The sequence below is a fragment of the Chelonia mydas genome, chromosome 5 (genome assembly GCF_015237465.2).
Source record: "Chelonia mydas isolate rCheMyd1 chromosome 5, rCheMyd1.pri.v2, whole genome shotgun sequence".
Classification (NCBI taxonomy): domain Eukaryota; kingdom Metazoa; phylum Chordata; order Testudines; family Cheloniidae; genus Chelonia; species Chelonia mydas.
In genome coordinates, this window is record NC_051245.2 from 23,479,740 (window position 1) to 23,494,477 (window position 14,738).

At 43.0% G+C, this 14,738-nt stretch overlaps 1 protein-coding gene across 3 annotated transcripts in view; it reads right to left on the reverse strand.

The window, feature by feature from the left end:
• Positions 1 to 14,738, reverse strand: part of ADAMTS12 (ADAM metallopeptidase with thrombospondin type 1 motif 12) — a 313,276-nt gene that overhangs the window by 143,780 nt on the left and 154,758 nt on the right. For all 3 annotated transcript variants that reach the window (XM_043547279.1, XM_027831000.3, XM_007068846.4), the window contains exons 5-6: positions 3,771 to 3,854; positions 124 to 248 (exon numbers count right to left, since the gene is read on the reverse strand). In XM_043547279.1, the coding sequence (XP_043403214.1) occupies positions 124 to 248; positions 3,771 to 3,854 (209 nt within the window). The remainder of the gene's footprint in view (positions 1 to 123; positions 249 to 3,770; positions 3,855 to 14,738) is intronic.

Sequence of the window (14,738 nt, forward strand, 5' to 3'; positions counted from 1 at the left end):
GAAGTGTCTATGTGTTGGCGGTGGGGTGGGGGGAAACCAAAAGGAGGCTATAAGCATGTTCTCAGTGAAAGAAATATTAATAAAATAATATTTGGAAGCTTCTCTCCAGGGTTGTGACCATACCTAGTTAGAAGTACAGCTACATCATGATGTATTGGGTTGACATCATTTTTGGGATTGATGCTTTTCTGCCATTTGCAGAAGCTGGCTAATGTCTTATCTGCATGATGAACTATTTTCAAGCCTTGCTAAAGGAAAAAAAAGAAGAAAATATTATTACAAAGACTGCATTGTATTGCTAGAGCACAGCAGCAACATTAATTATCAGGCTCACTAAAGTCATTGCCCAAAGCTAGAAACATTAGGAGCAATGACAGTTATTTGCCTAATATCCCAAGTATTAAGTTAAAACTGTGTCATTTTTGCAGCTAGTGTAACTAGAGAAAAAGTATATCAAAGGAGGAAATTAGCATTTTTGGGAAGAAGCCTTCATAAAATGAAACTAACAACTGCATTTTTCAAACAACAATATTTTATTTTACTCTTGGAAACTAGTATTCTTCCTGACACAAAGATTAAGATTAATTTGCAAGTAATTTGGAGAAAGCTACCTTCCATCATGTTTATCACCTTTAATGCAACATAAACAATCTCATGATGAGGTAACATTTTATGCTTTCATGGATACATTTCCTTCACTTCATTTTTTTAAAAGCTGAAAAAGATGTACAACAGTCGTCTTATGATCAGAGAGAACAAACACCGGTTGAAGAAGAAAAAACATATTTTGCAGTGCAAAATAAGCTCTAGCAAAAACATATTTCCCTCTTCCTTGGTTTTGCCACAAAGCCCTGGTCTACACGACGGGGTTAAGTCGAATTTAGCTGCATTAGGTCGATTTAAAAATGACTGCGTCCATACAACTAACCCCGTTCCGTGGACCTAAAGGGCTCTTAAACTCAACTTCTGTACTCCTCCCCGACGAGGGGAGTAGTGCTAAAATCGATCTTGCTGGGTCGAATTTGGGGTAGTGCAGACGGGTTTGCATCAAGGAGAAACACACATAACTGTCACACCGTAGCCTGGCCAATCATGAAACTGGTTTTCAAAGCCTCTCGGATGCGCAGCACGCCTTGCTGTGTTCTTCTAATCGCCTTATTGTTTGGCTGCTCAAAATCGGATATCAGGCAATTTGCCTCAACTTCCCACCCCGCCATAAACGTCTCCCGTTGCATAAACATCTCCTGGTTGCGTGGAGGTCTGGTCAACAGCGCCAGCGAGCTTTTAAACGTTCAAAGGCACATTCTACCACCATTCTGCACTTGCTCAGCCTATAGTTGAACTGCTCCTTACTACTGACCAGGCCTCATGAGCCATGGGAGCAAGAGGTAGGCATGACCGTGCGGTGCTGCCGGCTGGGAGAGCAGCCTGAGGCAGAAGCCTCCAGCTCGCAGGAGAGCAGAGTTGCGGTGGAGGCGGCGGAGACGTGCACCATGCCTTGGAGGTTGCTAGGAGCTGGGCAGAGAAGACGTTCCCAGAACCCCTGGCCAAGCTACATGTCCGATGAGGACGGCTACCAGTCCTACTGCACTGTGTGCCGCAGAGTTGCAGGACAGCAGAGTTACAGCGGAAGTGGAGGAGCCGTACACCATGGACGAGGATGGCTAGCAGTCCTACTGCACCGTCTGCTGTGAAGGCACCCAGGAACTGCTGCTGTGTAACAGTGCCAGCTGCTGCAGGTGCTTCTGTGTCAAATGCTTGGAGGTCCTGGTAGGGCAAGGTACCTCGGCCAAGGCAAAAGAGCAAGAGCCCTGGAGCTGTTACATGTGTCAACCACAGAAGTGCTATGGGGTGTTACAGCACCGACCGGACTGGAATGTACGGCTGCAAGACTTCTTCACCAGTGACAAGGGACAGGAATATGATGCATCTAAAATCTAAAAAGGCCCGCACATTTCCCAGAGTCACTACCCTTGATAACAGAATGTCAATGACTGCATTAGCTACTTGGATCACAGCAGTTCCCACAGTAGACTTGCCCACAACAGCAGCGGTGACGGTGAGCTGAGCGGGCTCCATGCTTGCCGTGGTATGGTGACTGCATGGGGAACCCAGGAAAAAAGGTGCGAAACGATTGTCTGCTGTTGCTTTCATGGAGGGAGGGGCAACTGACAACTTGTACCCAAACCACCCACAACAATGTTTTTGCCCCATCAGGAATTGGAAGCTTAACCCAGAAATCCAATGGGCAGCGGAGACTGTGGGAACTGTGGGATAGGTATCCACAGTGCACCGCTCTGTAAGTCGATGCTAGCCATGGTAGTGAGGAAGCACTCCGCCGACTTAATGCGCTTAGTGTGGACATACGCAATCGACTGTATAAAATAGAATTCTAAAAATTGACTTCTCTAAAATCAACCTAATTTCGTAGTGTAGACATACCCTTACTCTGCCTCACTCCTAGTATATTATTATTTAGGGTAAAGTTTTCCAAAGCACTGAAGTGCCATAAGCACCTACGTTCCTTTTTCAAAGGCGCATTAGGCATTTTGGGGCCTAAGTCTCATTGAAAGTCAATGAGTACTTAAAAAGAAGAGGAGTACTTGTGGCACCTTAGAGACTAACCAATTTATTTGAGCATAAGCTTTCGTGAGCTACAGCTCACTTCATCGGATGATGATGTAGCTCACGAAAACTTATGCTCAAATAAATTGGTTAGTCTCTAAGGTGCCACAAGTACTCCTTTTCTTTTTGCGAATACAGACTAACACGGCAGTTACTCTGAAATGAGTACTTAAACTCCCAAGTGTTTAAGTCAGTTTTGAAAATGGGCTTTAGGTGCTTTTGAAAATTTTACCCTTGATAACCTTACCCATTGGGTTAGCTGGATAAATCAGGCTCCTATTTTGAAAATTACTTCACCTGTGCAGGCACTAACTCTCATGTGGAGACCAATTGACTTCAACAGCCCAGGCCTCCACCTGGTTTAGGATTAGGACCTTTGATCCTAAGTCCCTTTGGACAGAGACCTTATTTTAAGGCTATTTCCATAGAAAGCCTTGCACAATTATGGTGCTATGAAAATAACCATTAAAGTTACAATAATCGGCATTCATCTAGGGGTGGTTACAGCATTTGAGACATGGAACATGCAATCACCTCCATGTGGTTAGTTCACAACAATGAACATTTTATCAGCCACTGTTTCTCTGAGTTTTGAAAAGGAGCTTATGGGGAAAATAACCTGTCTTGTAGGCATACAATAGTAGATCGGCTTCTTCAGAGAGCTCCACAGGCAGCTGCACTTACTTTATGAATATGCTATGCGATTAGACGGGGGATGGTTCATTTGAGCATCCCGTACATTTGAATCTCTGCTCTGCAGCAAGCCTCCTCAATCTTTGAAAGTCCTCTTCTGGTGCTGAAGAGTTTTCCCCTCACACACAATTATCCTAATGTTTGAACATTTTAACTAAATTTCCTTTTGGAAGTTTATGCACAAACACCTGCAGTTATGACCTAACCAATGTGCCATTTAGAGCAGCAGTTAGCTTTAAAACAGCTGTGCCAGAGTTAATAGATTAACAGAGGAGTGAAATGAGCAAAACATTTTAAACAAGCAACCCTTCCCCCCCCCTCCCCCCCACACACACAGTGGATGCACTCATTACTCTCTTTAATGGTAATCTAAATACCCTACCAAAATCTCTCTTCAGTGCACTGTGTGCCCAACTTTCTTCACTGTAATCTTGGGGGAAACAAAATCTCACCTCTTCCTCTTCAAGAAGAATAAGGCGGACGAGCACGATGTGGATTGCATTGCCAATGCTTGGATCATGGAACAATCCTGTGACCTGTGTCAGAGCCAGGAGGTAAGAAATTAATTGATTCTTCTACAGCAAGACAGAACTTTAGAAAGGAAATATACAGGTTATTTCAAGCAGAATGCCCTCTGTTTTTTCTCCCCTCCTACATGTTATTGATAGAAGGTTCACTTTGCATTCTGAAATGCAATAACTGTGATGAACTACTTCAGCAATTAACCGAAGTTAAGATGTTATGCAGCAAAATTTACAATCCATTAAAAAAATTACTTTAAAGTTAATTTTTCTCATTTAGGGTCCAATCCACTATTGTGTACTCGTTTACATCAGTGCAAGACAGGTGTAAAACACTGCCAGTGCACAATAGTAGCATTTTACATCCACTTTGTACTGGTGGGAATGACTACCAAAGGTTCAGGGCAACAGCGAATGAGGCATTAATTGTTGGGTTCTGTAGAAACTCCATTAGGATTCGGCTGGCCAAAGGAAAAAGAGGAAGTCAATACTAGGCAAATAGAAGCGAGGTGAAAAATATATACAGTAGTATCATCAGCGTAAAAGTGGAAGCTAAGGGTTTGTCTTCACTACTGGCTAAATCGGCACTGCTGCGATAGATGCAGTGGGCATTGATTTAGTGGGTCTAGTGAAGACAGGATAAGTTGATGGCAGAGAGCTCTCCCATCGACTTCAGTACTCCACCTTCCCAAAAGGAGGAAACTATGTCGACAGGAAAGCAGACTAGACACTGCTGTAAGTTGATCTAAGCTGCTTTGACTTAAGTTACGTAACTTAACTAAAAAAGAAAAGGAGTACTTGTGGCACCTTAGAGACTAACAAATTTATTTTGTTTGTCTCTACGGTGCCACAAGTACTCCTTTTCTTTTTGTGGATACAGACTAACACGGCTGCTACTCTGTAACTTAACTAACGTAACTTAGATTGCCTTACCTCATTAGTGTAGAGCAGACCTGAGACTAAAGATAAAATGACAGAGGGAGCAGTTAGACTAAAAAATAGCAAAGGGCCCAGCATTGAACTCCAAGTCCTCATGCCCCAAATGGTGGTGTCAGTATGTGTATGATTAGACAGGCTGCTTCTCAAGAGCACGACTAGTAAAAGGAAGAGATGGGGGGAGGGGGCAGTAGGAACAGAGCTGACGCTTAAGCCTGGTCTATACCTAAAATTTAGGTTGACCTTGCTAGGTCACTCAGGGGTCCTGAGCATCATAGTTAGATTGACCCAAGCCCCAGCATAGATGTGGCTAAATCAATGGAGGAATTCTTCTGTCAACCTAGCTACCGCTGGTTGGGGAGGTGGATTATCTGCATAGATCGTAAAACCCTTCCATCAGTCTAGGAAGTGTATACACTGCAGTGCTGTAGTATATGTCCTTAGTCACAATAATCTGCCAGAGGAAGTCATTTTCCTCCTCAGCCAGGAAGGGTTGCATCTGTTGTTTGAAAAGAGCTTCATGTGAGTACAAAAATTGATCAGTTACATTGGGCTCTGTAAACAGTTACTCCAAAACAATACAGTATTGATGGCTACAAAATGAAACAGAATTTCAAGACTTTTGTGTGAATCCATTGCAGATGTGTCCCATTAGTGCAAATTATATAATCAAAAACCTAGGAGACATCTGAATTGCATTAGCCGAATACCAAAGGATGGAAAAAAATATATTGTGCTGGCTCTTAATTCTTCAGAAATCTCTCAGCTGAAAGATAATTGCACTCCTTAGCAGCTGCCAAAAAAGGCTATTCCTAGTGGGGCTGGTTAGTCTAACAAAGTCTCAGTCACACAAAGGACTATTGAATTATGATGTACTTATGGGGTTTTTTAAGTGCATGTCAGATTTTTTCTTGGGCTATTAATACAGTACATAAATATTACATTTACAGTACATAAATATTAGTGAAATAAAGGATTTTACATAAGAACGGCCATACTGCATCAGACCAAAGTCCATCTAGCCCAGTATCCTGTCTTCTGACAGTGGCCAATGCCAAATGCCCCATAGGGAACGAACAGAACACGTAATCATCAAGTGATCCATCCCCTGTTGCCCATTCCTAGCTTCTGACAAACAGAGGCTAGGGACACCATCCCTGTCTATCTTGGCTAATAGTCATTGATGGACCTATCTTCCATGAATTTATCTAGTTCTTTTTTTAATCCTGTTATAGTCTTGGCCTTCACAGCATCCTCTGGCAAGGAGTTCCAAAGGTTGACTATGCATTGTGTGAAAAAAACACTTCCTTTTGTTTGTTTTAAACCTGCTGCCTATTAATTTCATTTGGTGATCCCTAGTTATGTTATGAGAAGGAGTAAACAACACTTCCTTATTTACTTTCTCCACACCAGTCATGATTTTATAGACCTCTATCATATCCCCCCTAAGTCATCTCTTTTCCAAGCTGAAAAGTCCCAGTCTTATTAATATCTCCTCTCATGGCAGCCGTACCATACCCCTAATCATTTTTGTTGCCCTTTTCTGAAAGTTTTCCAATTCCAATATATCTTTTTCAAGATGGGGTGACCACATCTGCACGCACTATTCAAGATGTGGGAGTCTCATGGCTATATATAGACACAATATGATATTTTCTGTCTTATTATTAATCCCTTTCTTAATGATTCCCAACATTCTGTTTGCTTTTTTGACTGCCTCTGCACATTGAGTGGATGTTTTCAGAGAACTATCCATAAGGACTCCAAGATCTCTTTCTTGAATGGTAACAGCCAAATTAGACACCATCATTTTATATGTATAGTTGGGATTATGTTTTCCAATGTGCATCACTTTGCATTTATCAACACTGAATTTCATCCGCCATTTTGTTACCCAGTCACCCAGTTTTGAGAGATCCTTTTGTTGCTCTTTGCAGTCTGCCTGGGACTTAACTATCTTGAGCAATTTTGCATCATCTGCAAATTTTGCCACCTCACTGTTTACCCCCTTTCCCAGATCATTTATGAATATATTGAATAGGGCTGGGCCCAGTACAGACCCCTGGGGGACACCAGTATATACCTCTCTCCATTCTGAAAACTGACCATTTATTCCTACCCTTTGTTTCCTATCTTTTAACCAGTTACCATGAGAGCTCTTATCCCATGACAGTTTACTTTGCTTAAGAGCCTTTGGTGAGGGACCTTGTCAAAGGCTTTCTGAAAAATCTAAGTACACTATACCCACTGGATCTCTCTTGTCCTCATGCTTGTTGAACCCCTCAAAGGATTCTAGTAGATTGGTGAGGCATGATTTCCCTTTACAAAAACCTTGTTGAACATAATTTGTTGGGGGAAAAGTCATCTATTTGTCTGGCAATTTTGTTCTTTACTATACTGTAGTTTCAACCGGTTTGCCCGGTACCGAAGTCAGGCTTACCGGCCTGTAATTGCCAGGATCACCTCTGAAGCCCTTTTTAAAAATTGGCGTCACATTAGCTATACTCCAGTCATTTGGTACAGAAGCTGATTTAAATGATAAGTTACAGACTACAGTTAGTAGTTCTGCAATTTGAGTTCCTTCAGAACTCTTGGGTGAATACCATTTGGTCCTGGGGACTTATTACTGTTTAATTTATCGATTTGTTCCAAAACCTCCTCTAATGACACCTCAATCTGGGACAGTTCCTCAGATTGGTCACCTAAAAAGAATGGCTCAGGTTTGGGATCTCCCTCACATTCTCAGCCGTGAAGACTGATGCAAAGAATTAATTTAGTTTCTCCGCAATTGCCCTTTTAGGCCTTCCTTATTATATTTTTATACTTCATTTGTCAGAGTTTATGCTCCTTTCTATTTTCCTCACAAGGATTTAACTTCCACTTTCTAAAGGATGCCTTTTTTGCCTCTTTTAATTTGTTGTTTAGCCACGGTGGCACTTTTTTGGTTCTCTTACTGTGGCCTATGTATCGACTCCATGGGTGCTCCAAGGCTGGAGCACCCACAGCAAAAAAAAATTGTGGGTGCTGAGCACCCACTGGCAGCCCCATTACCAGAACCTCTCCCTCCCCCCCAGCGCATCCTGCCCATCAGCGGGCCCCACTGATCAGCACCTCCCCCTCCCTCCCAGCACCTGTCGTGGATCAGTTGTTTCGCAGCGTCAGGACAGGAGGTGTGGGGGGGGAGGGGGTGGAACTGGGCAGGAAAGGGGTGGGACAGGTAGAAGCAGGGAGGGGATGGGGCCTGGGCAAAGCCAGGGAGAACACCCCCATGCAGCTTAGAAACTTGTGCCTATGTATTATGTTCTTTAAATTTGGGGTATACATTTAAGATGAGCCTCTATTATGGGGTCTTTAAAAAATTTCCATGCAGCTTGCAGGGATTTCACTTTTGGCGCTGTACCTTTTAATTTCTGTTTAATTAACCTCATTTTGGTGTAGTTCCCCTTTCTGAAATTAAACGTTACAGTGTTGGGCTGCTGTGGTGTTTTCCCCGCCACAGGGATGTTAAATTTAATTATATTATGGTCACTATTACCAAGTGCTGCAGCTAGATTCACCTCTTGGACCAGATCGTGTGCTCCACTCAGGACTAAATCAAGAATTGCCTCTCCTCTTGTGAGTTCCAGGACTAGCTACTCCAAGAAGCAGTCATTTAAGGTGTCAAGAAACTTTATCTCTGCATCCCGTCCTGAGGTGACATGTACCCAGTCAATATGGGGATAGCTGAAATCCTCCATTATTATTGAGTTTATTTTAATAGCCTCTCTAATCTCCCTGAGCATTTCACAGTCACTATCACCATCCTGGTCAGGTGGTCAGCAATCTCTCTCTACTGCAATATTCTTATCATTAGAGCATGGAATTACTATCCATAGGGATTCTATGGTACAGTTTGGTTCATTTAATATTTTTATTTCATTTGATTCTACGCTTTCTTTCACATATAGTGCCACTCCCCCACCAGCACAACCTGTTCTGTCCTTCTGATTTTGAAGGGGACGAAGGCAAGATTTGATGATTTATTCAAAGTATTATTGTAATTAGAAATCACAACCTCAGCTCCTTCACCCCAGCTTTGAGAGAATCCAGAATCAAACCCTAAATCCAGATTTTGCAACTGGCTGCTGCTGCTGCTGCTATAATAGACCAAACCAAAATGTTGGCTCTAAATAACTCTGAAATCTGGATCTGATCTGACTTTAGAGGCCCAGTCTAGCTTTATCTTCCTCCCAAACTCCTTTTTCTAACAATTACTAAGGTTCCCATCAACACTGATGAAAGTAGGACATGAACATCTGATGACAGAATCGGACACTGGGAAGCATCTTCATTAAGAACCGAAATTAAAATAGAGGCTTCAGACATAGGCCAGGTCTACGATAGAAAATTAGGTCAGTTTAATTACATCGGTCAGGGGTGTGAAAAACCCAAACCCCAGAGCTGCATTATGAAGCCAACCTGAATCCTCATGTAGACAGCACTAGGCAGACAGGAAAATTCTTCTGGTGACTTATCTACCACTTCTTGTGGAGGTGGATTCCCTTTGCCAATGGGAGAACCCTTCCAGCGGGTGTAGGTAGTATCTACACCGAATGCTACAGTGGAGCAGCTGTGCCACTGTAGCATTTTAAATGTAGACAAGCCCTAAGAGAGAACTTGTACCTTGCTTACAAGGAATAGAAGCATAGGTCTTTTCTCACGTCTCATCCCTAACTATGGGCTACACCAGTTTCTATATATTGGCTGCCCCACTGTGCAGGAATGATGTGATGACTTAGGAGCTGTTCTATATTAATTCAGGAACAATAAATGTTCTGTTGGTCTAACTGTTGTAAGGGGATACTGTCTACAAGGGGTTAATTCAAGCAGGCGCTGGTTGCACTGTGTAGGAAAGACGACAACAGCTTCAGATAGCTACCATTTAGTTACACTTGGGAGACAATACTAGACATTCACTTTGATAGCCCACTTCTTGTCCCCTACTGAACTCAATGGACCAGTTTGTCAAGGCAGGCGGGGTCTCAGGTTGTAATAGGGTGGCCAAAGAGGAAAAAGTGTGAAAAATCAGGGTAAAGCCCCGAATGTCAGGACTGTCCCTATAAAATCAGGACATCTAATCACTCAAGGCTGTAAACACTGGAGAACCAAAATGCCAGGAAAGCAAGACAAATGGCTTCTGAGGGGATAAAAAGGGACCGTCTCAAGGGAGGGATTGCTGGGAGTTGCTGATGAAAAGTGGTTCTCATAGATCCTAGAAGTCAGAGGTCTGGAGCAGAGGGACCTCTGCCAAGGGCTGGCAAACCTCTAGGTAAGCTAGGTATGTATTTAAGAGAGTTTAAAACAATATGAGGCCTTTTTATGATGCTTTGCTGAGTTCCTACTGTTAAAGTTTAAAAAACACTTTGTTTTAAGAAAGCTGCCTGGTCACAGTTGCCCAGAGGGAGACGTGCAGGTGCCAAACCCAGTTGGGCCTGGGACATCCTGGTAGCCAGGATGCAATAGCTTGGGGACTGAGTGAATTGTGGGATTCCACCTTCAGAAAGGTAAAGGAGCAAGGCCTAACACCTGAGGGGATGCGCTCAGAGAGAAAGGGGTCCTGTAACTGGCACATAATATGGGTAATTTCTTTGGACTCTGAAACACCAGTGATGAACAACCCCAGTTTTCCTTCCTCAAATGCTGTATAATATGCTATTTACTCTTATGGCTATTACCTAAATATAGTTCAGTAGAAAAGGAAAGGATGCAATGAAACTGAAGTCTCATAACTTCGTACATATCTATCATTCACATTAATATTATCAGTAAAAACACACCTACAAATGAAACTAAAGGCCAGATTCTATTACCCTCACTCATAATGAGTAGCACCTTACTCCTCAAGTTGTCCCACTGAAATGAATGGACCTAACTAACTGTAACAATAGTATGAATAAGGGTATCTGTCCCTATGCTTGTAAATCTAAAATGAAAGGTCAGGAAATGCAAAAAAGTTCTTCTACATAGAGTGCTTCTGCCGATGTGCATGGGCTGAAATTGTGGAAAAGCAGCATCACTTGCCCCACAACCTCAGCCGTGCAGAACACAATGCCATCCACAGCCTCAGAAACAACTCTGACATCATAATCAAAAAGGCTGACAAAGGAGGTGCTGCTGTCATCATGAATAGGTCGGAATATGAACAAGAGGCTGCTCGGCAGCTCTCCAACACCACTTTCTACAAGCCATTACCCTCTGATCCCACTGAGAGTTACCAAAAGAAACTACAGCATTTGCTCAAGAAACTCCCTGAAAAAGCACAAGATCAAATCCGCACAGACACACCCCTGAAACCCTGACCTGGGATATTCTATCTACTACCCAAGATCCATAAACCTGGAAATCCTGGGCGCCCCATCATCTCAGGCATTGGCACCCTGACAGCAGGATTGTCTGGCTATGTAGACAGGCCCTACGCTACCAGCACTCCCAGGCCCTCCTCAGGCCCTACGCTACCAGCACTCCCAGCTACCTTCGAGACACCACTGACTTCCTGAGGAAACTACAATCCATAGGTGATCTTCCTGATAACACCATCCTGGCCACTATGGATGTAGAAGCCCTCTACACCAACATTCCACACAAAGATGGACTATAAGCCGTCAAGAACACTATCCCCGATAATGTCACGGCTAACCTGGTGGCTGAACTTTGTGACTTTGTCCTTACCCATAACTATTTTACATTTGGGGACAATGTATATCTTCAAATCAGCGGCACTGCTGTGGGTACCCGCATGGCCCCACAGTATGCCAACACTTTTATGGCTGACTTAGAACAACGCTTCCTCAGCTCTCGTCCCCCTACTTGCGCTATATTGATGACATCTTCATCATCTGGACCCATGGAAAAGAAGCCCTTGAGGAATTCCACCATGATTTCAACAATTTCCATCCCACCATCAACCTCAGCCTGGACCACTCCACACAAGAGATCCACTTCCTGAACACTACAGTGCTAATAAACGATGGTCACATAAACACCACCCTATTCCGGAAACCTACTGACCGCTATTGCTCCCTACATGCCTCCAGCTTTCACCCTGACCACACCACACGATCCATTGTCTATAGCCAAGCTCTGCAATACAACCGCATTTGCTCCAACCCCTCAGACAGAGACAAACACCTACAAGATCTCTATCAAGCATTCTTACAACTACAATACCCACCTGCGGAAGTGAAGAAACAGATTGATAGAGCCAGAAGAGTTCCCAGAAGTCACCTACTACAGGACAGGCCTAACAAAGAAAATAACAGAACGCCACTAGCCATCACCTTCAGCCCCCAACTAAAACCTCTCCAGCGCATCATCAAGGATCTACAATCTATCCTGAAGGACGACCCATCACTCTCACAAATCTTGGGAGACAGGCCAGTCCTTGCCTACAGACAGCCCCCCAACCTGAAGCAAATACTCACCAGCAACCACACAACAGAACCACTAACCCAGGAACCTATCCTTGCAACAAAGCCCATTGCCAACTGTGTCCACATATCTTTTCAGGGGACACCATCACAGGGCCTAATAACATCAGCCACACTATCAGAGGCTCGTTCACCTGCACATCCACCAATTTGATATATGCCATCATGTGCCAGCAATGCCCCTCTGCCATGTACATTGGTCAAACTGGACAGTCTCTACGTAAAAGAATAAATGGACACAAATCAGATGTCAAAAATTATAACATTCATAAACCAGTTGGAGAACACTTCAATCTCTCTGGTCACTCAATTTCTGATCTCAAAGTGACTATCCTTCAACAAAAAAACTTTGAAAACAGACTCCAAAGAGAGACTGTTGAATTGGAATTAATTTGAAAATTGGATACAATTAACTTAGGCTTGAATAGAGACTGGGAATGGTTGATTCATTATAAAAAGTAACCTCTTTCCCCCCCACTGTTCCTCAGACGTTCTTGTTAAACCCTGGATTTGTGCTGGAAATGGCCCACCTTGATTATCATACACATTGTAAGGAGAGTGATCACTTTAGATAAGCTATTACCAGCAGGAGAGTGGGGTGGGGGGAGAGAAAACCTTTTGTAGTGATAAACATCCATTTTTTCGTGGTCTGTGTGTATAAAAACATCTTCTGTATTTTCCACAGTATGCATCCGATGAAGTGAGCTGTAGCTCACGAAAGCTTATGCTCAAATAAATTGGTTAGTCTCTAAGGTGCCACAAGTACTCCTTTTCTTTTTTCATATTAACATACTGATTATTAAAGTTCACATGTACCACTTTAGCCACAGCACTGCTGGATTTAGCTGTGAGAAAGCAGCAAGCTATACAGTCACTTGGACCAGCAAGCATATGTTCTAAGATCCTGTGCTTTACTTTGTGTTTTATTGTATAGGTTTTAAATCCTACTACATTGTAGCTTCAGGAGTAGACTGGCTGGAACTGGCTGCCTCTCTGCTGACATAAGAAGATAATACAATAGGAGGTTCATGTCCAGAAGGTTTCCTTGACAATTATAAGGGCTAGAAACTCCCCCCCCCCCCACAAGGGAAAACTTAAATGCAGTAGACAGTGAATCAGTAACTCCCCCCCCCCCCCAAGGGAAAACTTAAATGCAGTAGACAGTGAATCAGTCAGGGGGTCAGAGTAATACATCGAGGGGGATGGATCTGGGAGTCTGATAGCTGTGGTTTTGTTTATACATTGAGTGAGTGGAGAAGGAGGGAGAATATAATCTCAAATGGCTAAACAAGGTCAATGCCTAAAGATCCGCAGATGATATTGTAATATTGGCAGACCAAGTGCCAGCTTATGCCAGGGGACCCAGGTCTCTCTGAACACTGACAAATACATGGGTGGAAACCAGCTTGGCTCATCTATGGGTTAGTATAGTTAAGACAGATATTAGTGATATAAGAATGTGTTTAGTGTCCAGACTTTGTGGAATGCTTGTAGGATGCTGCATGTATTAATTTTACATATAATGTCTGTATCCCATAGCATAAAGTTACATTGAGTGTTTGCACTGTAAACCTGTCAGCCATTGTGCAACTCACCAAACAGGAAAAGAAACATTGATTAAGGTAAAGTGCACATCCTGCGCACAGGATGGCCCTTTGAAGGCAAATGAGGCATCGTGTGACATCCAAGGGCAGAAACCTTGTTGATTGCATTCCTTAGTCCCTCCATGAAGGGGAGGCATGCGAATGAACTCATCCCATCAGCTTGGATTCTGAGGTGAAGGGGAGAAAAATCCCTGACAAGGAGGAACTAGGATCTTTATACTGTCTGGACTCTGAGGGGTAAAGATGCCTAAACATAAGCAAGAGACTTGGCATGGGTCAGCCCTAAAGGACATGTAGAGCTGGTTATTATAGAAGCTTATTTTACCTTTTTAAATGTAAGACTGTAACTCATGTGTGTATGTTTCCTGTTTTAACCTTGTGAATAACTCATTTCTTTTCTTAGTTAATAAATCTTTAGTTAGTTTATTACAGGATTGGCTACAGGCTTCGTCTTTGGCTTGAGATCTGAGTGCAAATGACATGGGGTAAGTGACTGGTCCTTTGGGAATGGGAGTAACTTGAACATTGTTTTGATTTTTGGTGTAAAGTGCCCATCCATCACATAGTCCAGCTTGCCTGGGTGGCAAGATGGACTGGAGTGCCGAGGGGTCTGTCTGTGACTCCATGGTATAACTGTTATAGCGTTAGAGGAGTTCACACTCATTAGTGGGTTGGTGAAATCTAATTATAGAACATACCACCAGGGCTTTTGCCCTGCTTTTTGACAGTCTCCCCCAAGATTGGCACTCATGGTTGTGAGCTACTTCAGACAGCGTGACAAATATCACAAGAAATTATAAATTAAGTTATTACATTTTGAAATTTGCTCATTTGGGGATTTATTTGAACTGAGACACATTTTACATTTTTAAATTTAGATTTCGTTATATGTG